This window comes from Pinus tabuliformis, chromosome 3_2, assembly GCF_031772625.1.
Source record: "Pinus tabuliformis cultivar Carrire ecotype Pingquan chromosome 3_2, CPIR1, whole genome shotgun sequence".
Taxonomy (NCBI): Eukaryota; Viridiplantae; Streptophyta; class Pinopsida; order Pinales; family Pinaceae; genus Pinus; species Pinus tabuliformis.
This window is the reverse complement of record NC_142302.1, coordinates 145,178,314-145,203,711: the sequence shown is the minus strand read 5'-3', so window position 1 is coordinate 145,203,711 and position 25,398 is coordinate 145,178,314. Positions and strand designations below refer to the sequence as shown.

At 42.0% G+C, this 25,398-nt stretch overlaps 1 protein-coding gene across 1 annotated transcript in view; it reads right to left on the bottom strand.

The window, feature by feature from the left end:
* The window catches only part of COP9 (COP9 signalosome, subunit CSN8), a 48,554-nt gene extending 23,741 nt beyond the window's left edge, over nucleotides 1-24,813 (bottom strand). The window contains exons 1-3 of the mRNA XM_089415979.1: nucleotides 24,601-24,813; nucleotides 23,462-23,541; nucleotides 23,047-23,228 (exon numbers count right to left, since the gene is read on the bottom strand). Coding sequence (XP_089272105.1) covers nucleotides 23,047-23,228; nucleotides 23,462-23,541; nucleotides 24,601-24,684 — 346 coding nt within the window. The 5' untranslated portion in view covers nucleotides 24,685-24,813. The remainder of the gene's footprint in view (nucleotides 1-23,046; nucleotides 23,229-23,461; nucleotides 23,542-24,600) is intronic.
* Between the last annotated feature and the right edge of the window lie 585 nt (nucleotides 24,814-25,398).

Below are 25,398 nucleotides of genomic sequence, written 5' to 3'. Positions count from 1 at the left end.
TACATGCACAAGTTGAGGGCATTTGCCTTATGGTTCTGGTCGTGGGACTGTGCGGGAGGAGACTCCTAGAAAACCACCATGACCTGCTCAAAAATTAGACATTATTCGTGGTGGCAAGAGGAAGATGTAGATGATAGATTTACTTGTCTTTTCTAGTTTCTAGTAGTTTTTATAACAATTGACTCTTTCATATTTATTATGATATTTTTTGTAAACAATATATGACAATTTAAGTTTGAAGTTGGCAATTATAACTCATTAGTAATGAATTATGAATATGATGCTTCGTGAAAGTTGAAAGTTGTTTCATTTCATTTCATTTTATAACATTTCATTTCATGTTAGATATTACTTCTTGTAATGGTTACACTTAGCTTTCAAGTACAACTTTGGTGATCAATGATGATAAATGTTATATATTGTATTTTGAAAGCTTGAAACTTTAAGATTGGTGAATCATGATTCATGAGACTCAATATGTTGTATGTTACTAACTTGGGGACGTGGTTGATGAAGATTATAACTTCTAGATGATTGTTGTTATATGGTTCAATCTATGTTTTTTATGTTTTTATATCTAATTCATCATTCTACATGTTTTTGTTGACATATATGCATCATATTAAATAAAAACGCTCTCGGATTCACTCCCAAACCAGGAGCTTTTGAAAATGTCACTCCCGCTCCCGCTCCCAGGTAACCTTGGCTTGGAGGAGACACACTTGGGAGTTGAGGAGTGAAGGGAGTTTGGGCCTAAAACTTGAGGTGGAGTCCGAGGAAGTGTTTTGGGGCCTTTTCTAGCATTTTGGTGAAGCAGCAAACACAGTATTTGCTACAGGTTACATCTTCTGCGTGTGGAGGAGAGCCAAGCATTTGGGGTCAATTTTGGAGCATCAAAACTAAGACAAACTCTTTCTGGGTTTCTAACAAGGACCTCAAAAATAATTTGACATAAATTTATGGGCAGATTTGAGGGGTCAAATAGGGATCAAAATTCAGCCAACAGCTAGAGGAGCTAGGGGTTGGGCCAAAATTTTGAGGTCAACATTTGGCCAATTCCTTCGTGGGTTTTTGTGGGTTATTGGTGGATAGGTCGGGGTTAATTTTCTGGAATTTTCTAAGCATGAGAGGAGGCCCTAGCGACTATTATTTGCAGCTAGCAGTGCAGTTTTCACTGGGACAACACAGAGTTTGTTGGGGATAGCCATATTGCATGTTAGAGCAGTTGATTTCATCACTTGGATATTGTTAGCTTGCCTTCAACAAGCCCAGGTGCATGCTTTCTGATTTTACCTTTGTACCCAACAATTACATTAATAAAATGGCTCAGCACAGTGCAGTTTATGGAGATTTCTGGTTGTTTAAATGCGTTGTAAATTTTTGCATGTGTTTCTGCTATGTTTGCTTTGTTTAACATTAGGAATATTATAGTGGTATCAGAGCCATAATCTTGGCTCAGCCTGTGGGAAACCCAAAGCTGCAGGGGAGCGCTCCCCCATCTCGCTCCCGCTCCCAATTAGCGCTCCGAGCGGGAGCAGCTCCGAAGCGCTCCCTAAAAAATACGCTCCCTCCCTTTTCGGGGCGTTTGGCCTTTTTTGCAACAAAAAAAATTGCAGTAATGTTCCAAATGCAATTTTTTTCAAAGAAACAAATAAGTTTTGACTAGGGCAACTTAACGATCAAGCCTATGGCCCTAGTATTGATATGTGATTCATGGTAATGTTAAATTCTTAAAGTAAAAGTGACATTCTCCTTAATCGTCATTTTCATCCTTTTACTTAAATTTTAACATTACCATGAAATGACTCAGGATGTTTGAGAGTGGTTTCGACCTCATTGGATTTCATATGGAGAAAGTAGAATTTTAGATTTCATTCATAATCCAGCAGACTTAATAGTTTTTCACGATTTCATGATTTCAGGATTGGGGGATTGCCATGTTTCCATTAAATTTCGTCATGTATTAGGGTATGGAACTTGTATTTGATCAAGAGCACCACTCCCTCTATGTACCTTGATGTTAGTGACATTGGTTGTCGAACTCCTCTATCATGACCCTCCTAAAAATGTACACATCACTCAAACAAAATCTTGACTTGACATGCTATGCATTTTCTATGCATTTAATGCTTAGAGGGTGATATTAATGACAAAGGTCCCTATACAGAACCAGAGGTAATGACAAAGATACCTCTGGATATTAATGCTTAGAGGGTGATATTAATGACAAAGATCTTGATTTTCCAACAAGTCTAAAAAATTAGAGATTTCTCGTGATGGCAAGAGGCTCAAGCATAAGCAATAAATAATAGACTTACTTGTCTTTTCTAGTTTCTAGTAGTTTTTATAGCTATTGACTCTTTCATATTTATTATGATATTTTTTTAAACAATATATGACAATTTATGTTTGAAGTTTGAAGTTGGCCAATATAACTCATTAGTAATGAATTATGAATATGATGCTTCATGAAAGTTGAAAGTTGTTTCATTTCATTTCATTTTATAACATTTCATTTCATGTTAGATATTATTTGTTGTAATGGTTACAATTAGCTTACAAGTACAACTTTGGTGATCAGTGATGATAAATGTTACTGACTTGTGGACGTGGTTGATGAAGATTATAACTTCTAGATGATTGTTATTATATGGTTCAATCTATGTTTTTAATGTTTTTTATATCTAATTCATCATTCTACATGTTTTTGTTGACATATATGCATCAAAATATAAAAAATATATATATTATATAAAAAAACGCTCCGGGACTCGCTCCCCAACCGGGAGCTTCTAAAAATGTCGCTCCTGCTCCCAAGTAACCTTGGGAAAACCCTTCATTCTATGACAAGACCAAAATAAAAATAAAAATAAAAACTAAGAAATCATGGGATCCAAAGAAAGGTTAGAATCAAACACCATGGCGGTAACCTTGAATGAGGTGATTAGGATGCAACAAATGATGATTGATGTGGAGAAGAAGTTGATTCATTCCGAAATTGGGAATCCGGACATGATTGCAACTGATGTGGAGTTATTGGGAGCAAACTAGAGGGCATACCAAGCATTGGGTCATGGCATTCAGGCCTCCCTCTTTTTTTGGGAGTTATATGAACTAAGAGGCATGCACAAACCAATGGAGATTCAATGGAATTTTGTTAGGATGATGAGGAGGATTAAGGAAGAAGACGAGAGAGTAGTTCAAGGAGCCATGGTTGGCAAGGAGACAGTTGAGCATACACCCATTGATGAGATGCCATCTGTTGTTGAGGTATCCATTGATGAGGTATCCCGGGTTGTGACCGAGTTCTCAGGTGATAGTAGTGCACCACAGGTTGATGAGGTGTCGAGAGACATCTCCACTATTGATGAGGAGCCAATAGGTACAAGGGCATCCAGATCTATGACAGAGTTGTTAGATGATAGTGACCTACAGCTGATTGGTGAGCATGTCTTGCATGTTGGGTTGTCTAGGGAGGAGCAGTTGGAGGAGGATCTACAACGTTATCAGCCCATCCCTACGTATTGGATTGAGAGAGGCAGAGTTGTCTAGACATACCAAAGGGGATGACCAGGTTACCAACACTGTTGGGTCACCTCTACCAATTGGAGAGAGAGAGACAGAGCTACCTAGCCAGATGTCATGTGTTGACCTGGGTAGCAGGATGAGACAATCGGAGTTGCACTGGGTGCAACATCCACATGTTGGGTTTGTTCTGTGTGCAGCAGTTTGTGCATTTGATCCCTCTCTTGGGGTTGGATGGGGCAAGATTCTGAGTTGGTACCCAGTGGAGTGGGCTATGGAGATGGTGGTGGACCTGGGTGTAGCTCAGTAGGAACTTCCAAGCACTAGGGATACCAATAGCACAGACTAGCATTCGGTTCCAGGAGGGACTACCTATCATTTCCCAAGTCTATCGGTTGGCTACAACCTGGATGGTAAAGTTGACCTAGCAGTTGAGCGTGCACATTCGCTAAGGGAGTCTCACTCAGCACCAGTGGCCAACCAGTTGATGGACAAACTCCTTTGGTTGTATTGTTATGACGTTTGTAGACGGGATCACGGGGTGATCAACATACTCTGGCAGGAGTTTGTCAGAGGAGGTGGCATTGGCAAGCCACCAGATGGTGCCTTGTATGGGGTTGGGGACTCTTCACTTTTGTGTGGGGCACAAAGGATGCAAAGGAGCAGCGCAGTGGTAGCATCATTGCTAACACATAGGGAGATTCACTTCTCAGATCCCTCAGGGGGGATTTGGAGTGAAGATCCATTCATCAGCAGGTATAGGGATGCAATGTTGGAGATGATGATATTGATCAGGTGTGGGCCGACACGTAGAGACACAACCCTAGGCCATCTGATCCGGATTTAAACAGAAACGCAACAAATTATAGACATAACCATAAATATAGAGATGCAGCAGAAATAATACTTAATTTCATTAATGTAAAATACTGAAATATGCTTACAAACAGAAGTGGAAATAAACTAGCTCGAGCGATGGTAGCTTATCTCTGAGAAGAGATGTGGCGGCTACATGCCTCTGAACTACATTACAGTGAGGCTCAAGAGCCTTTTATTATTGAACAATAAGAGCAAACCCTAAACAACCAAAACCCTAACCTAAGGAGATGTAACACCATGAGTTTATGGGCCCCGTTGGGGTTAGTTGGACAGACAACTTCCCGGGGTCATGACTTGGTCATATTATCTCCGTTTGACGCGCATGATACCCCATTGGAAATATCTCTATGAGGAGTATGACAGAAAAGACAATTTTATCAATAAATCACTGGCGGTAGATTTCCAACAAAAGTCAATTAGGCCCTCAAAACGGCTCCGGAAGTTTAAGACCCAAAAAACTGCTAAAAATAGTAAATTGTGCTACAATTAAAAAAACTGAAAGAAACAATGGTGGGAGTCCAAGTGGAATTGGTGGGTGGCCACCAATATCCACCTAGATCATTCCTCCCCCCTTAGGAAGCAATGGTCCCCATTGCGTTGAGTTCCTCCATGAGATGAGGAAACTTCTGCTGAACTTGGTCCCTAGTGAGCCACTTGCCCTGGTGAAGGAGTTGGCCTACTTTGACAACTCGATACAGTTGGATCTTCTGCTGGCGAGTGTGCTTGATCTGCGTGTCCATGATCCGATCAGTTGCAGCTTGTTCCATGCAATCTGGATTTAACTCTGTTGGTGTGAGTTGTTATGCAATGTCGGATGTGTCTAGTAATGGTGGAAAGTATGGCCGAAGGCGGTCCACATTGAACACTGGGTGCAGGCCAAGGAATGGGGGAATGCTAAGCTCAAATGCATTGTTTCCCACAGCCTTGGTAATGGTGTAAGGACCATATCGGAGTGGTCTGAGTTTTCAATAAGCTCCGGTAAGGCGTTCCTTTTGCAAATGCAACCAAACTTTGTCGCCCACCTGAAACTTGTGTGGCACCCGATGTTGATCATGTCGCTGCTTGTACTTGGCATTTGATTTCTCCAGAATGTTGTGGACCTGCTGGCCAACGAATGGGGGAATGATGAGCTCAAATGCATTGTTTCCCACAGCCTTGGTAATGGTGTAAGGACCATATCGGAGTGGTCTGAGTTTTCGATAAGCTCCGGTAAGGCGTTCCTTTTGCAAATGCAACCAGACTTTGTCGCCCACCTGAAACTTGTGTGGCACCCGATGTTGATCATGTCGCTGCTTGTACTTGGCATTTGATTTCTCCAGAATGTTGTGGACCTGCTAGCAGATATGTTGGAAGTGCTCAATGAAGTTGTTTGCCTTATCAGTTTTGGAATGGACATGATCTGAATCTGCCTGAGTAGCTGCAAATGGCATGGCCACATCAATGGGACATAATCGCTGGAATCCCAAGCCCACCTAAAAAGGGTTGTGGCCAGTCAAGGTGTGGAGAGCTCGGTTATAGCTGTGATGAACATAAGAGAGGCTCTCATCCCATGGGCGTGGATGCTTTGAGTTGTACATGCGCAGAATGTGTACGATCATCCTGTTGACAACCTCTATCTGGCCATCAGTTTGGGAATGGAAAGTTGTGGACTTAGTGAGTTTGGTGTCCAACATCGACCAGAGACTGGACCAAAATGTACTGAGGAACCTGTTGTCCCGATCTCAAATGATAGACTGTGGGATCCCAAAGTGTACCCACATTCGTTCAAAGAAAAGTTTAGCAGTGGCTTCTGCTGTGATATTCTTCTTTAAGGCCGCCATAATGGCCATCTTCGAGAATCTGTCGACGACCACAAAACACAGTCATTTCCATGCTTAGTAGAAAGAAGGCCCAACATGTAATCCATGAAGATGGATTCCCAAGGTCGACTAGGGGTAGGCAGCGGAGTATAGAGGCCTTGCTTCTTGATGGTCGGTTCGAAAATGGCACAGGCAGTGCAGGATCTGATGTACTTCCCGACATCCTATCGAAGATTCGGCCAATAGAAATACTTCTGCAGTACTGCCACTGTTTTCTCGACCCCGAAATGCCCAGCAGCCCAACTGTAGTGCGCTTCCCAAATCATCTTGGCATGCTCACTTGAAGGAATACAAAGTTGACCCAGGTGGCATAATAGGGCATCCTGGAGGTGAAAATCTGGAACATGTTGACCCTCCAAGAGTGTTTGGTATGTGTGGCCGAATTCCAGGTTGCTTTCATAGAGAAGTGGCCAATCAAAAGTCTCGTGCCCACAAGAGTTGAGCATAGTGGTTAATGCCATGATCGGTGGTTGACTGAGGCAATCTGCAACATTATTGGTGTTGCCCTTCTTATACTTGATATTCAAATGGAATTGTTGCAAGATGTGTACCACTTCTGATGCCGATCATTCCGCAACTTCCCTTGCGTCTATATGAACTGCAGGGGCCGGTGGTCTGTGTGGATGACCGTTTCCTTCCCATAAATGTAATGCTTCCATTGTCGGCAGACCTACACAATGGTATACATCTCTTTGTCATAAGTGGGATACTTCCGAACTGTGTCTGAAAGTGTCTCACTATGATATGCCACTGGATGCTCGTGTTGAGTAAGGACTGCCCCAATAGCATAGTCAGAGGCATCTGTCTTGATCTCAAATGGTTGTTGCAAGTCTGGTAATGCGAGCACTGGTGCCGAGCAAAGGCGATGTTTCAACTCTGTGAATGCCTTCTGTTGAGATTCAGACCAAAATAATTTTGCTTTCGCTCCTCCCTTGGTGAATTAACTCAAGGGCCAAGTGATATGAGAGAATCCCAACACGAATCTGCGGTAGAAATTAGCAAGACCCAGAAAGCTACAGAGCTCTGTCAGAGTGGTTGGAGATGGCCAATCCCGAATGACTTGGATCTTGGTTGGATCCACATGCACCCCCCGTTCATCAATAATGTATCCCAAATACTGAACTTGGGTCATGCCAAAAGTGCATTTCTCCAAATTGGCACATAGCTTGTGTTGCTGCAGTGTTTGGAGAACCTGTCGGATGTGGTGGAGGTGCTCTTCCCAAATCTAGCTGAAGATCAGGATGTCATCCAAGTATACCACTACAAATGAGTTGGTGAATGGCCGCAAGATGTCATCCATCAGCCTCATGAGCGTTGCAGGAGCATTCGTCAACCCGAAAGGCATAACCAACCATTCGAAAAGGCCCTCATTGGCTTTGAAGGCAGTGTTCCACACATTGGAGGGTTCAATTGGTACCTAGTGATATCCTAACTTCAAGTCAATCTTGCTGAAATATTTTACCCCCTTCAACTGGTCCAAAAGGTCATCAATCCATGGGATTAGGTACCTATTCCGGACAGTGATCTTGTTCAGCACCCGATAGTCAATACAGAGTCTCCAAGTCCCATCCTTCTCCTGTACCAACACGATCGGACTCCCACAGGGCAATGAACTCAGTCGTATGTGACCTTTCTGCAGCAGCTCCTGAATCTGCCTCTTGATTTCATAGATTGGTCCATTGGGCAGCGGCACACCTGGGGTCAGATTGATTGAGTGCTTGACCTGACAGTGCAAAGGCACCCCTGCGAGGGAGGTGAAGATGTCCTCGTACTCCTCCACGACCTTGTCCATCTATTGTTGTCGTGTGGAGGGGCCCTATTTGGAGGTCGTGACCACTGTCTTCTTTCCCTGAGGGTGTATCATCAAGAAAACAAATTTCCCGATTTTGGAAATGAGCTCACTGCATTGTTTTGCAGTAACCAAAGAGTTGGCGGTAGGCAGTGCTACCTCCATATTTTGTACAACTTATTTCCCAAAGTAACAACAACAGCACGAGGCCTTAACTCATACACGGCATGTCACTTCCACAAGTATGGTTGGCCTAATAATACATCACAAACATCAAGGGGAGCAACGTCACATAATACCTCATCCATGAAGGGCTTGATGGAAGGCAACACTATTGGCTCACGTGCAGATCCCGTCCTTGGTGAAGCCACCCGATGGTATATGGTTGGGGATGTGGTCGGTAAGCCTAGCCGCTTCACGACCTCTGCCGAAATGAGGTTCTTTTGGCTCCTGCTATCGACAATGAACTGTAGCGAGGAACCCTTTACCCACATCTGGGAGTGGAAGAGGCGCTCCTCCTCCTCTGGATCTTCGGGTTCCTCTTTCTGGATCATCATGGTGGTAACGGTGGCGTTGGGCTCTGCATCGATAATCTGCTTCCCTTTGTCATTCCCCTTGTCAGGTTCTGACTCGGAGTCGGAACATGCATCTGATTCTGAAGCCTTTAGCTCGGCCATCAGTGAATGCTTGCACTAACACTCACTTGTGTTGTGAGTGGAGCTCTTATGGAACTCACACCACTTTCCCGTGTCCTTCTTCGGCTTCGCGCTGTTGTTTTTTGCTTACGGCTTTGGCGGGTTGTCCTGGGCCACCCCGCATTGGCTTTGTCTTTTGTTCTGCAGTTTGGAGGCACCTTTCCCTTACTTCGGATTCGCAAATCCGAAGTCTTGCTTCTTTTGTTTAAACTTCTGCTCGATCTTGACAGCGTATCAATACACGAGGAGATGTCCAAGAACTCCATCTCGTCCTGGATGTACCTATGTAGGCAGTTGCGGTATTTGAGTACCAAATGCTACTCAGAATCCTTGATACCCAACTTTGTGCGAAGGGTATGAAAAATATTGGTAAACTTTGGCACGTCTTGGTCCCTTCCCTGCCGCAGTGTGGTCCACTTTATGTATTTATCCTCAACTTCCGACAGGGTAGTACTATTCCTTAATGGCATCCCGGAATGAATTCCAAGTGGATGCGCTAAAAACAATGAGGCCGAACTCTCATCCTTCTGCTCGCAGTAGGTTTCCCACCAGTCCTTGACGTGAGGGGCAGCTTTGAGAAGAGCGAAAGTAATCTTTTCCCACCCGGAAAAATCATGAACAGAAAAATACCCTTCTAGCAGATTTAACCATTTATCTACAGCATCTGCATCTATTTGACCCTCAAATATGGGAATGTCAAAGTTAACTTGTACCTTAAAGGGTGTGGCGCTTCCAAAGTAGCTGCTGGAAGTAGATGTGTCGCCCCTGGGTAGCCGCTGAAGGATCTAGGCAAAGTTGTCCATCATCGCGTTCCTTTGTCGCTTGAGGGTCTCTTCGAGCAAGATTTTGATAGGATCTCCTGCCCCCTCGTCTTTCATCCGCCATGGGAGGTCATTGGGATTTGCAAGGCTAGTCTTGCAAAGGTTCGACCAGTTCAAACCCTAACTCCTTATATCCCGACCTCGTTGGGGACATGCAAAGAAAAACAGAGAAAGAGCAAACTGCTCTGATACCAATGATCCGGATTTAAACAAGAACGTAACAAATTACAAACATAACCATAAATACAGAGATGCAGCAGAAATAATACTTCATTTCATTAATGTAAAATACTGAAATATGCTTACAAACAGAAGTGGAAATAAACTAGCTCAGGCGATGGTAGCTTATCTCTGAGAAGAGATGTGGCGACTACATGCCTCTGAACTGCATTACAATGAGGCTCAAGGGCCTTTTTATTATTGAACAATAAGAGCAAACCCTAAACAACCAAAACCCTAACCTGAGGAGATGTAACACCAAGAGTTTATGGGCCCCGTTGGGGTTAGTTGGACAGCCAACTTCCCAAAAATGACTTGGTTGTATTATCTCTGTTTGACGCGCATGATACCCCGTTGGAAAGATCTCTCCGAGGACTACGACAAAGAAGACGGTTTTATCAGAAAATTGTTGGCAGTAGATTTCCAAAAAAAAGTCGTTTAAGGCCTCAAAACGGCTCCTGAAGTTTAGGACCTGAAAAAACTGCTTAAAAATAGTAAACTGTGCTACAATTAAGGAAACTGAAAGAAACAATGGTGGGGGTCCAAGTGGAATTGGTGGGTGGCCACCAAGATCCACCTGGATCACCATCACATCTAGGGATGTGTGGGAGCATCTAATATTGAGTAGTGGACTACAGGTGGACATGGAGATGCATGGTGTATCGTAGTGTGTTGGATCGCGTGGTGGAGTAGGAGTGCCTCGCATCACATTGAGTACACGCGGGGAGTGAGTGGTGCCTTGACGCAGACAAGACGCAAGGCGATACAAGATGGTATAGCCTTAGCCGAGGGTATCTAGTGGTGTACAAGGACAGGTTGCGGCCTATAGTGGCATGACGAAGAGTACAGCGATACTTGGTGGTATGCAATGACACATGATGTAGCACAACGGACTCTTAGAGCGTTGCCCCCAAGGAGACTTATGGACCAGAGCATTGGATGTACCACTAAGATGCATCTCACCTAGGATCGATGAGGACATTGTTGAGCATCTAGGTAAACCGTGTTTAGCGGAGACAGGGCTTCGAGGGAGTTATCAGCAAATCTGAGGCAGAGAGAGTGTCATCCATAAGATCACTCTTGAGCATTCTAGCAAACTTTTAATCATACCATGTGGGACATACCCGCCCATAATCCTCCAGTGTTGCTTACAGTCACAGAGTGTTTGGTTGTTTCCCCTTGACACTCTCCATTCAGGCAGCAGGCCATGGGAGGCTCACCTTAGACAGTTGGATGAATGAGACACCAAGTGTCATGAGCGGGGTGGAGACTCTCCAGTTGAGACCTTAGGTAGGTGCACGAGTTGTCGGATACAAGCTTAGGGATGGCATGGTTGATAACCGAGGTAGCATATGTTCCACCCCTGAGATCACACTTGAGGGACGGTGGATGGTAGACTTTGTCTTCAAGAGGGTACCCAGACTCCGAACAGTGTCCAGGTGTATCGTCAAGAGTTGGGATAGAGGATTTCTCTACCTGGTCTGGCAAAAGCAGGACAAGTTTGCATGCATGGGACATACTCTGGATACTTGGGGTCCACCCAGGGGATACATACAGGGGTCAGAGATGAGGGCCAGATGGGTTCTAGCAGATAGCAACACTATGCAACCACATGTTGTGAGGAGAGGGAGTTATGAGCTCCCCATATGTTTGGGGGATCAAGGGACCCGGTTGGCGGTTGGACCACTCCCCTTTGTGATGAGCAGGGTCATGGCAGAGGTTGATCCAGTTCACTTTGGGTTTGACACATGGGGGATCATTGAGACCTCCACGGCATGGCGAGGCAGGATGAGCTTGGCTCTCACAGATCTTTCGCCACTAGGCCTCATGAGAGGAGGATACAGTGCACACACGATGGGGAGAATGTCATAATCATAGTAGCGTAGCTTTAACATGGTGGCACCAGTCTGAGATTAGCAGGGGACTTGATCATCATCGCTCTTCACATCTCAATAACCTTTAGGGATGAGTTGGCTACTATAGGGGGAGCTCATGCAGATCTTCCATTGGGCTTTAGAGAGTCACCCCGTTGGGGTTAGTTGGACAGCCAACTTCCCGGGATCGTGACTTGGTCGTATTCTCTCCGTTTGACACGCATCATACCCCGTTGGAAAGATCTCTCCGAAGACTACAACAAAAAGACGATTTTATCATAAAATTGCTGGCAATAGATTTCCAAAAAAAAGTCGTATATGGCCTCAAAACGACTCTGGAAGTTTAGGACCTGAAAAACTACTAAAAATAGTAAATTGTGCTACAATTAAGGAAACTGAAAGAAACAATGGTGGGGGTCCAAGTGGAATTGGTGGGTGGCCACCAATATCCACCTAGATCACCATCACATCCAGGGATGTGTGGGAGCATCTAGTATTGGGCAGTGGACTACAGATGGACATGGAGATGCATGGTGTACCGTAGTGTGTTGGATCGCGTGGTGGAGTAGGAGTGCCTCGCATCACATTGAGTACACGCGGGGAGTGACTAGTGCCTTGACGCAGACAAGACGCAAGGCGATACAAGATGGTATAGCCTTAGCCGAGGGTATCTAATGGTGTACAGGGACAGGTTGCGGCTTACAGTGGCATGATGAAGAGTACAGCAATACTTGGTGGTATGCAGTGACACATGATGCAGTGCAACGGACTCTTAGAGTGTTGCCCCCAAGGAGACTTATGGACCAGAGCATTGGATGTACCATAAGATGCATCTCACCTAGGATCGATGAGGACATTGTTGAGCATCTGGGGACACCGTGTTTAGCGGAGACAGGGCTTTGAGGGAGTTATCAGCAAATCTGAGGCAGAGAGAGTGTCATCCGTAAGATCACTCTTGAGCATTCTGGCAAACTTTTAATCATATCCTATGGGACATACCCGCCCATAATCCTCCAGTGTTGCTTACAGTCACAGAGTGTTTGGTTGTTTCCCCTTGACACTCTCCATTCAAGCAGTAGGCCATAGGAGGCTCACCCTAGACAGTTGGATGAGACACCAAGTGTCATGAGGGGGGTGGAGACTCTCCAGTTGAGACCTTTGGTAGGTGCACGAGTTGTCAGATACAAGCTTAGGGATGGCATGGTTGATAGCCAAGGTAGCATATGTTCCACCCCTGAGATCACACTTGAGGGACGGTGGATGGTAGACTGTCTTCAAGAGGGTACCCAGACTCCGAACAGTGTCCAGGTGTATCGTCAAGAGTTGGAATAAAGGATTTCTCTACGTGGTATGGCAAAAGCAGGGCAAGTTCGCATGGGTGGGACATACTCCGAATACTTGGGGTCCACCCAGGGGATACATACAGGGGTCAGAGATGAGGGCCAGATGGGTTCTAGCAAATAGCAACACTACACAACCACATGCTGTGAGGAGAGGGAGTTATGAGCTCCCCGTATGTTTGGGGGATCCAGGGACCCGGTCGGCGGTTGGATCACTCCCCTTTGTGATGAGCAGGGTCATGGCAAAGGGTGATCCAATTCACTTTGGGTTTGACACATGGGGGATCACTGAGACCTCCACGGCATGGCGAGGCAGGATGAGCTTGGCTCTCACAGATCTTTCGCCACTAGGACTCATGAGAGGAGGATACAATGCACACACGATGGGGAGTATGTCATAATCATAGTAGCGCAGCTTTAACATGGTGGCACCACTCTAAGATTAGCAGGGGACCTGATCATCATCACTCTTCACATCTCAATAGCCTTTAGGGATGAGTTGGCTACTATAGGGTGAGATCATGCAGATCTTCCATTAGGCTTTAGCGAGTCAGAGATGGCCCCGTTGGGGTTAGTTGGATAGCCAACTTCCCGGGATCGTGACTTGGTCGTATTATCTCCGTTTGACGCGCATGATACCCTGTTGGGAAGATCTCTCCAAGGACTACGACAGAAAAGACGATTTTATCATAAAATTGCTGGCAGTAGATTTCCAAAAAAAGTCGTTTAGGGCCTCAAAACGGCTCCGGAAGTTTAGGGCCCGAAAAAACTGCTAAAAATAGTAAACTGTGCTACAATTAAGGAAACTGAAAAACTAAAAGAAACAATGGTGGGGGTCCAAGTGGAATTGGTGGGTGGCCACCAATATCCACCTGGATCACCATCACATCCAGGGATGTGTGGGAGCATCTAGTATTGAGCAGTGGACTACAGGTGGACATGGAGATGCATGGTGTACCGTAGTGTGTTGGATCGCGTGGTGGAGTAGGAGTGCCTCGCATCACATTGAGTACACGCAGGGAGTGGCTGGTGCCTTGACGCAGACAAAACACAGGGCGATACAAGATGGTATAGCCTTAGCAGAGGGTATCTAGTGGTGTACAGGGACAGGTTGCGGCCTACAGTGGATGACAAAGAGTACAGCGATACTTGGTGGTATGCGATGACACATGATGCAACGCAACGGACTCTTAGAGCGTTGCCCCCTAGGAGACTTATGGACCAGAGCATTGGATGTACCACTAAGATTCATCTCACCTAGGATTGACGAGGACATTGTTGAGCATCTGGGGACACCGTGTTTAGCGGAGACAGGGATTCGAAGGAGTTATCAGCAAATCTGAGGCAAAGAGAGTGTCATCTGTAAGATCACTCTTGAGCATTCTGGTAAACTTTTAATCATACCCTATGGGACATACCTGCCCATAATCCTCCAGTGTTGCTTACAGTCACAAAGTGTTTGGTTGTTTCCCTTGACACTCTCCATTCAAGCAGCAGGCCATGGGAGGCTCACCTTAGACAGTTGGATGAGACACCAAGTGTCATGAGCAAGGTGGAGACTCTCCAGTTGAGACCTTTGGTAGGTGCACGAGTTGTCGGATACAAGCTTAGGGATGGCATGGTTGATAGCCGAGGTAGCATATGTTCCACCCCTGAGATCACACTTGAGGGACAGTGGATGGTAGACTTTGTCTTGAAGAGGGTATCCAGACTCCAAACAGTGTCCAGGTGTATCGTCAAGAGTTGGGATAGAGGATTTCTCTACGTGGTCTGGCAAAAGCAGGGCAGGTTCGCATGCGTGGCACATACTTCGGATACTTGGGGTCCACCCAAGGGATACATACAGGGGTCAGAGATGAGGCCAGATGGGTTCTAGCAGATAGCAACACTACGCAACCACACGTTGTGAGGAGAGGGAGTTATGAGCTCCCTGTATGTTTGGGGGATCCAGGGACCCGGTTGGCGGTTGGATCACTCCCCTTTGTGATGAGCAGGGTCATGGCAGAGGGTGATCCAGTTCACTTTGGGTTTGACACATGGGGGATCATTGAGACCTCCACGACATGGCGAGGCAAGATGAGCTTGGCTCTCACAAATCTTTTGCCACTAGGCCTCAGGAGAGGAGGATACAGTGCACACACGATGGGGAGTATGTTATAATCATAGTAGCACAGCTTTAACATGGTGGCACCACTCTGAGATTAGCAGGGGACCTGATCATCATCGCTCTTCACATCTCAATAACCTTTAGGGATGAGTTGGCTACTATAGAGGGAGATCATGCAGATCTTCCATTGGGCTTTAGCGAGTCACCGATGGCGTGGGGGACTTCATTAGCATGGCAGGTGGGCCAGCAAGATGATATTAGGAGAAGCTCACATGAGCTAGATGCTATCTTTGCAGGGATTGGGTGCTATATTCAAGAATATACTCCTGGAGTGCATGGGATGGCCTACGTGGTAGGACAGCTTCACGAGGAGTTATCATGATCCCCTACTCATTGATGGTATACAGGGGACTTTTGGTACTTATACCGGGTATGATAGTGAGTGGAGAGAGGGTAGCTTCAAGTGGGACAAGATGGATTGGGATCCTAGTATTAAGGGATTCTTTCATGTCAGGACAGTGCAGAGACCTGGGATGACTCAGCGACACGTTTGGGACCCCAGTATTACTGATGGTGATAGGGGTGATTAACAGACAGAGGAGACGTTGGTTCAGGCATTGCTTGAGGACAAGCAATTTTTGGTGAGGAGGACTGTAATATCCCCAATTTTGATTTTCAACATTGGAGATGAGTTTGCAGAGAGGATGCAATTCCAACACCAGGACTTAGGAGGAAAAGATAATATTGCAACTCCACTGGAAAGTGGGGACCACGAGAAAGAGATATTCGACCCAAGGAGGGAACTCGCACTCTTGGAAGGGAGAGGAAAGAGAAGGGAGTGTGAATTAGGAGAGAGAGAGAGAGAGTGGGGACCACAAGGAGAGAAGGAGCCACGAATTATAAATAGAGCAAGAGGCACTCATTTTGGGCATTCATTCATCTATTCAGAAACTTGTCTTTGACATAGCACGCTTGAGCGGAAGCCAAGTCTATAAGTGTTGTTTAGCACACGAGTGTCTCCGAGCGGAGATCTCAACCCTTGCTTCGATGGACTTCGAGTGCTAGCCCAAGGAGGGAGTTCCATCCTTCTCCGATTGTTCCAGCAGTGGGAGTGCGAGTTTGTGTGGAGGAGACATTAGCAGCAGTGCAGGGATTGCGCAGTGCTTGGAGGAGACACACTTGGGAGTTGAGGAGTGAAGGGAGTTTGGGCCTAAAACTTGAGGTGGAGTCCAGGGAAGTGTTTTGGGGTCTTTTCCAGCATTTGGCAGAGCAGCAACTGCAATATTTGCTACAGGTTACATCTTCTGCTTGTGGAGGAGGGCCAAGCATTTGGGGTCAATTTTGGAGCGTCAAAACTAAGACAAACCCTTTCTGGGTTTTTTTGGGCTTTTGTCACGAACATCATAAATAATTTGGCAAAATTTTATGGGCAGATTTGAGGGGTCAAACAGGGATCCCAATTCATCAGTCAGTAACTAGAGGAGCTAGGGGAAATTCGGGCTGAAATTTTGAGGTCAACATTTGGCCAATTCCTTCATGGGTTTTTATGGGTTATTGGTGGATAGGCCAGGGTTAATTTCCCAAAAAATTTTGAGCACCAAAGGAAGCCCTAGCGACTATTATTTGCAGCCAACAGTGCAGTTTTCACTCGGACAGCGCAAAGTTTGTTGGGGACGACCATATTGCATGTTAGAGCAGCTGATTTCATCACCTGGATATTGTTAGCTTGCCTTGAGCAAGCCCAGGTAGATGCTTTCTTATTTTACCTTTGTACCCAACAATTATATTAATAAAATGGCTCAACACAACGCAGCTTATGGAGATTTATGGTTTTTTAAATGTGTTGTAAATTTTTGCATGTGTTTCTGCTATGTTTGCTTTGTTTAACATTAGGAATATTACAAATTACCTTTGATTCAATTTTTAAAAATTATCTCCAATTCCATCCATGTGTTAAAGCCAACACATTGCTCTATTTTTGTTGGAGACTTCTACCACTCAAACAATTATATTTACATTGCCAAACTTTTCCAAATTTTTCTACCATCTAGAAAAGATGTATTAATTGTTCCAACCCTGTATACGTTACTCCCATCCGCTGTAAAAAAACTAACACTACCAACTTTGCTCACCAGGATACAACACGTCTATATAACTTATTTTATTTTGCATTTTCTATTAATGTATAGAAGTGTCATCAATTAATTTCTATCCAGCGATTATCATTAAAACAAATCCTAGTTGTTTGAACATAATAGAGGTTATAGGAGATAGATATAGTAGGTATATTTATTTAAACATCCATGAGGCCAAATGGTCTATGCGAGAAAAATTTAAATCTTTGAAGGTCATGCCTTACTAATATAATGAAGTTAGAATGCAATACAGTTACAATAACTATGAGAGCCAAGAGTGAAGGAGGACATCTCGTTAAGGTCTACCCTGAATAGGTTTTCTTAGGGACCTCTCTATGGTGGATTAGCCATATGAGACTTTGCTCTCAACAGCTTGTTTTGATAATGCATCGTATTTGATACCCTCCTTGCTAAATCTTCACATTTCCCACCTTGGAATACTGCCATCTAGTAGATATTCTATAATTTTGATCTCTTTTTGATGTGGTTGTATGCCTCACATTAGAGTAGGAAATGATACTCGATTTCTACCTCTCAAACTATATTTTCATCGTCCTATCTTCCTAGTCTTCTCAATGCACCTTCCACCTTGTTTTACATCTTCGCTTGTGGGAGGTCGCATGTGTTTCTCCTCCCAAGGAATATTTAGTCTTAGATATTCTTGTATCCAAATCTCCCCAGTGGGGTTGAGCTAGTCAATATAGTACTATTGTTTTTCTCCAAATTTATCCAAGCATGATTTTTGTATGAGGTAGTCACATTCAGGCACAAGAAGGATGCCATTGTGGTTTTGCACTCTTTTACCTCACTCCACATATTTTTGAGTTACTTGACCCCAAATATTGCATCAATATTGCGACACCTTTGATAATTTGCACCTATTGTGTAGCATGAAGGTTTTCCTCCACCCTCCTTGCAATATTTTTATCACACATATTCCCCAACTCAAGCTTTGATTGAACTCTACACAAAGGTACTTTTAGTGTTGGGTAATTTCTAAGGGATCATTCTAGAAGTCAATTTGTCATTTGTTAGTTTTCTTTTTAAAAGAAAACACCACCACTTTCACTTTATCTATGTTCACCTCCATTCCCACTTTTTGCAAAATTTCTTATATTTCCTATAAATGTTAAAAGTTACATAACATTCTTGCCGCATAGAGAAGGATTCTTATTATAATATATGTTATTCTTCCCCCCACCTCCCTTTCTCATTAATCCCCTTATCTAGTTTGTCAATATATAACCCAATCTTATAATGTTTTGAACTCCCAATTACTAATATTTGATATGATATTGTTTAACATACATGTGTTTGAAATAATTTCAAAGAGAGGAGAAAGAAAGTGACATTGATATTGTTCAATGTCGTAATGAATGATATCAATCTCTTTTCTCTCTTTACATGTACTACATATGCACATGTACAACTTTATTACTAAAGTCTTTTGAAGATCAATCTACAACTACAATTGGTATATCCCCAAGCCCACATCTAAATATCTTCACCATTTTTTGTTTTCTATTCTCATGAAGCAAAAGACCCATCTTTCAAACTCCTCCTTGCTCCAACAAATTCAAGAAACTAGGTTTTCTCCTAACACTGTTCTTTTTTCTTTTAACACTGAATCTCTACACCCAAGTACCCCTACAACTGAAGGTCTGGTGGATTTGATAGAAATGATTGCAAAACATGTCAATCAAGGAGGAGACACAAAATTGATAGAGATGACCAAGTCTTTTTCTAAATTTATACTTAAAGAACATTTACCTAGAATTGATATTTTCTCCCACAAACAAATTAGAGGTGCTAACATGGAGAGCATTTTTGGAGTATATGCTTGTATGTTCTTTTGTCATCTTGAGAAAAAGTGGGATGAGGCCTGATTTTCATAACCTTAGTTTTACAAAAAGGTGTTGATAAACACTTTAATCTATATATAAGCTTGTACCTTGTCAATATAAAAATCACTCTCATCTCCTATCGCTTTATAGATTTATTTGATGTCACTTTCTTTTAGGACAATGATTTCTTTCTTCAAAAGTCATGGTAAAAGATGTTATCAAAGGTCTAAAATTGCTTATATTTAAATTTAGTCTAGTTATGAACAAAAGTGGAGTTGCAAACCTTCGTTGGTCAATACAAAACCACTCACCTCCCCTTGCTTTGTGGATTTACTTGAAATTGTTATCTTCAAGGAAAAGGATTTCCATGCTTTAGGAACCTTCGCCACAATGTGTTGTCGAAGGCCACAAAATGCTTCTATATAGATTTCCTTGTTCTCCATGGCACGCTCACCATCGAAAGAAACCATTTCATTAAAGAATTCCACCAATATTTACTTAGGAAAAAAATCCTAAAGGCTTTATTATGCTAAGGAAATTGTTCTTCAAATGCCTTCTAGCTATAAGATATCCAAGGAAATTCCAATTGCACTATTTCAATAGTCCTCTACCAATGCATTAACCCCTTCACATTACTGATGATTCCAAACTCCATTGCCAACAAGCCTTGACATCCCCTCATTTGTTTGACACAAACTTTCTTGTACCAGCACCTTATCTTATATCTTCTCATAGCTAGCTACAAGATATTTAGCTTTTATCTAGACCAATGTTTTAAAAATCAGCCTAGTCTAACTCGAAACTAGTCAAACCAACAGCAAATAGTCAACTCAGGCTGCAACTCGGATCAGCAAACCGATTTGGTAACAAACCAATCCCAATCGACCAAGTCACTACAAACCCCAAACATGCAAACTTAGCCAATTTGAAGATTCTCAACTAGATGATGTTTTCGTAGCTCATGCTAATGATCCCATTTCTAGATGTGGTGATGAGTTTGATGAGTGATTATGTTTATCAATGATTTGTAGTAGGCCAATAGCTTGTTGTATGGCTTTTGGACTCTAGCAGCCATTTAGAGCCTCATTGCTTATGTCTTTAGTTGCTGATATGTATTGCAATTGGTGCCATTTTGATATATTCACCGTTACATGGTATATAGATGTGCAAACGTCACATATCTTGTCTCTAATGGTTTGGAATCTTAAAAATAATCTTTATATTAAAATATAATTATTTGATGTATTTTTTTAAAACCGAGTCAATCCAAGTCTGAAACGAAACCCAAGTTGAAAGGTGGTCAAGTCGAGGTTTCTTGTACTTGCACCTTATCTTATATCTTCTCTTAGCTAGCTGCTAGATATTTGGCTACTAGACACTTCGTTCTTTATATTATTTTCTTTCAAGATTGACCTAGGCATTGCTTTAACACTCTCACTTTATATCTATACTAACACTCTGTTAATCCCATTGACCTACTTTTGTGGTCATCTGTTTGGCATTAATAAAATCATCATATCTAAGCTTATCTAGTTATTATTGTCATTCACAAGAAGGAATTCAGCTCTGCTGATAACAAGATTCTCAATAGAATTATATTTATTGTCCTCTGAATTGTATGAATTGAGCATTTTTAACTAAGATAGATGTGTATCTATGCCCCCAAATAATAACTTTCTGGAAGTTTACCGAGTTGTACCTTCAAAGACATTGACTCAAAGAATATAAAAACATGTAGATATAAAATGGAAATAAAGCAAATAATGAGGACCATTTATCATTGGCAAATTCAGGGGATCGCCAATGACCCCCTGGTAAGGGGATTAGATAAATAAGTAACCCCAAGTTATAAGAAATAATGTTTTGTAATAATATTTTAAAAAGTGAATTGAGAGTTCACAGAAAGAGATAACATTTGGAAGTGATTCTGAGGCAGTTTCAACTGCACTTGTGTCCACTACAAAAGGGGGCTCCAACTTCCCCTCCCCCTCTCAACTTTTGCATTCCCTTCACACAGCCAACAAGGCCATCAATGTCTTTACAAATTCAGCAACAAAAGATATAAGCACATCAAAAATGGTTCCACAAGTTGATTCATCAAGCAAATGGAGGAAACTTCCCCACTTTCAAGTGAAGTCTGAAAATCTCGTCAGCAAAGCTCTACTCTTTGCAGAACATGCTTTGATTGATGGGACTTGGCTGAGCTGAAAATCTTTAGAAGAATGGTTGAAGAACAATCAGAAAATGGTAGAAGAACAATCAGACCCTTTTGATCCAAGGAACAGTGAGCCACGATTACTGTGGTCAAGGTTTCTAATCATTTTTATTTAAATTTAAGGAGGATCAAGATAAAATATCTGGAGGCGGTGCATGGTTTATGGGATCCAATGTCTTATATTTAAATCGCTGGTCCCTAAACTTGAACCCAGAAGAAAATATCCCAACTGGGGTTCCCATCTTGGTAAAGTTGTCATTCCTCCCACTAATTTTTTAGGACGCCCAAACATTAGAAATTTAGAGCAAATTGGAAATGCTGCTATAAGAGTTTTTGGAAAAAGTATCTGGATAATCTGAATTGTAGCTAAGAAACTGGATTCACACTCAAAAATTGGATTGTGCAGATCAAGTTCAAGTGCAGCTCATGCCACGAATATGGTCACTTTTTGCATAAGGGCAGCCCTAAGAAATCCCATCTTCCACAGCCCTCCAGTCCCAAGAAGAATGAAGGCTTCTAGAAAGTTTCAAACTCTAGCCAAATACCTCCTCAGAATCAACAGAACAAACATCAGAGTATTCTGCAGATTAGCTAACAATCCCAAAACAGAGTATTCAGCAGATTTACTGCATTGTATGCAGAACCCCAATCCCAAAACAAAAGCTGAAAAGGGAAAATCTCTGCAGGCCCCCACAAATCTAGAAAACTTTACACCAAAGCCACATGTTGATTTTAAAGAGGCTGGAAAAGGCCTGTCTCCAGCTCCAAAGGAATAAGTCCAGAGAAGCCTCAGAATGAAATCCTTGATGGTGACTCTACAATGCAACGGAAATGGATTAATGTAAAGAAAAGAAAGGAAAAGGACACCGCTGCTGAAGAAAGAGCCCCTACGATTTTAGAATATTTTTGGGAACTAATGTCTTCCTTTGAGCGGGTGGCTGTGGGCACCAATCTTTTTGTCGAAAGGAAAACCATCAGTAAGAATCAGGAAGGATAACTGATATAAGTGAGGCAACTCTAAGACTGGTAAGTCCGGATTAGTTTTCATTTCTCTTCGGCCCCTCTCTTCTGACGGCCTTCCACTGCCGGATCGTCCTCCTCCTGCTTCCTTTATCAACGACTTCCGGCTCATGCTATCTTCTCAGTGAATATTGGTTTCTATGAATGTTAGCCACAGCTCTCCATTTTGGTCGGCCGATGATCAAGGACATGTATGTGTATATCTGTATCTATGGTTTCTGAACACTTATTTCCCCATTTTGCTATTTTTCTCATTAGATCGACCATGAAGGAATTGATATATGATCGATGGTACATTCCGATCCATACTACCATGTAATCATCAAATGCTTATATGACCTTAATATAACATATATAGATTTTTCTTCTGGAAAGAGATTACAAGATTATCTAGACTCTAGACTCTAGTCAGAATGCCAGCAAGACTTTTACTTTGAGAATCTGCAACCCCAATTACCATTAAAAGTCATTTAAGTTTATCATTATTCTTTAATTCCATGCCATTTGTGCATTTTGAAAGAAAGCTCCAATATCTTGGAACTTGGGATCCAAGAACGACAAAAAATATCTGGCTATACTGGAAACGCAGCTGTAAATGCCAAGCACTAAGTCAAGATGCCTTAAATCCTGGTTCTTACAATCTAGAAACTACATTACATCTACAATCTAGAAACTTTACTGCACTTTCATTTTATAGAAAACCACTTTCTTTGGAAAAACTTACCAGATAATGCAGTAATAATATGCTGCACTTCTGGACTCCAATTGAAGCTTTTAAGAGCTCCATGGACGCCTGCATAATCATGTGTCCACATGCACTGACCTATCTTCCACACAGCAACAACTTCAGGCTGACTCTCCTTCACAGATGAAGCTATCCGCTTCCAGAGAAACCTTGCACTATTTCTGCAAGTGGCTCATTGTCAGAAATATAAATAACCGAAATCAGAAACTGACAACCACCACCATATGGTTGGCAGGTTTATTCTGAAAGTAATTGACAATTCTGTCAGTAAGAATCTCACATTTACTTTAAGAAAGATCATCCACTCCAAAACCTCAAAAATAAAGTCTATCATAAATAATTGAACTGAAAAATAGAATTAACTGGGTTGTGAATTAACACCAGAACCACTTACATATCCTGTATGTAGATGTGTCCCAGCAGATGAATGGAATACGGCCAACCTTCTGGCTCTTTGATACCTTGAGCAGCCAACTACAAGTTGAAGAAGCATGCAAATATTGTCAAAACAATTGAGAGTTTCCAAGCAGTATACCTTTTCCCTCATTGGAATACCTTACACTTTAAAAGCAAAAGTCAATTCAAGTAACAGCCAATCAATACAGGATGAATGTATGTGTAGAGTAGTCAGAGCGAGTAAGACAGTGCTATGAATGAACTGCAAACATCTAAATGAAAATAATGGAAGTCCTACAATGGCATCGAAAGAAAAACAATAAATGGAACTATGCAAGCATCACTCGACACGATTCGTTGTCTGTATGTTAAACTGAAGAAATATAAAGAAAGTGAGTTTGGTCAAATCAAAATGGTTAATGAATATCCTTTTCCCTTTGCCAAAACACGCTGAAGATTGAGAACCATTTTTAAAATTAAAGATAGAAACAAAAAAATTAAAAAAATAAATAAATAAAAAATGGGGAAAAAATGAAGAATCAAAACCATTAATCCATATATAAAAGATCTAAACAGCAATGCCACGATATAGGCAAATACAATAACCAGGGCATCAACTCCCTGGTAATCCTGGCATACCCTGATTCCATTTTATACCAGAGAGTATACGCATTTAAATTCTAACAATGAAAGCTGGGTCTCAAAACAGAAGTAGAGACAATCAAATACTAAATTTAATAGTGGACGTGATCAAGCGGGAACCTTGTGGTTCCAGAATAAACATACATTAAAAAAATCCCTTGTCAATGCAATGTAAAATATGGTTTCGAGCAAAAAATAAAGACTAATAAAATTTATATGGATAAATATTAAAGTTTGCTATTTGGGTTTCTGCATTTCTCAAATAAAAGCACAAACCCACAACACAGAGGCCAAGTCATTCATTCAATCGATGAATTCTAAGTCGGGGCAGAATCCCCAGCAGGGGTATAATTGTTCGCAATTTGAAGTACAAGGACAATTGAATCTCAATGATACGGCACCAGACCAGACCAAAGGAAAAGAAGAGAGGAACCCTATGACAGTAGAAAGAGAAACGAAGTATGAAATCAATCGATAATAAAAGTAGGTTACCACCTGGAGTTGAAGCTCGTCGCAGATATCTGAGATTTTGTCATATTGCTTGGATTCAATCACTTGTTTGAGCTCCGTCAAGTCCATTCGATTATCGACGCCCACTATTTTTTGCTATGTCCTCAAAAAAGACGTTACGTGCAGGGAGAACTTTATTTGTGCTTTCTGTTTCGTTAGAGCCTTCCCGTATCTATTAAAACGTTTTGATCGAAGAGGTAATCTATTAAAACGTTTTCTGTTTCGTTATAGGCTTCCCGTTTTTATTAAAACGTTTTGATCGAAGAGATAATCGATGAAAACGTTTTGATCGAATACGTATTGGAATAGAATAGGATTTTTATAATTTTAATTTAATTATCAAAATATTAAAATTGAAAAAAAAATAGTGATTTTAGCTTAACCATAAATTTTTATAGTTTTTTTATATTTTTGGTTTGCCAAGAACACACTCATTACTTCAATCAAGGTAGTAATTTTTCTAAACAGGTTTTGATCACATAGGTGTTTTTATATTGGAATAAGAATTTTATAATTTTAATTCAATTATCAAACTACTAAAATTTGAAAGAAAATAGTTATTTGGATTTGACCATAAATATTTATGCTTCATACTTTTTGTTTGTGAAGAACACACCTATTAGTTCAATCAAAGTAGTAATTTTTCTAAACAAGTTTTTATCAAATATGTAGTTTTATATTGGAATAGGATTTTATAATTTTAATTCAATTGTCAAACTATTAAAACTGGAAAGAAAATAGCTATTTGGGTTTGATCATAAATTTTTATGCTTTTCTTTATAC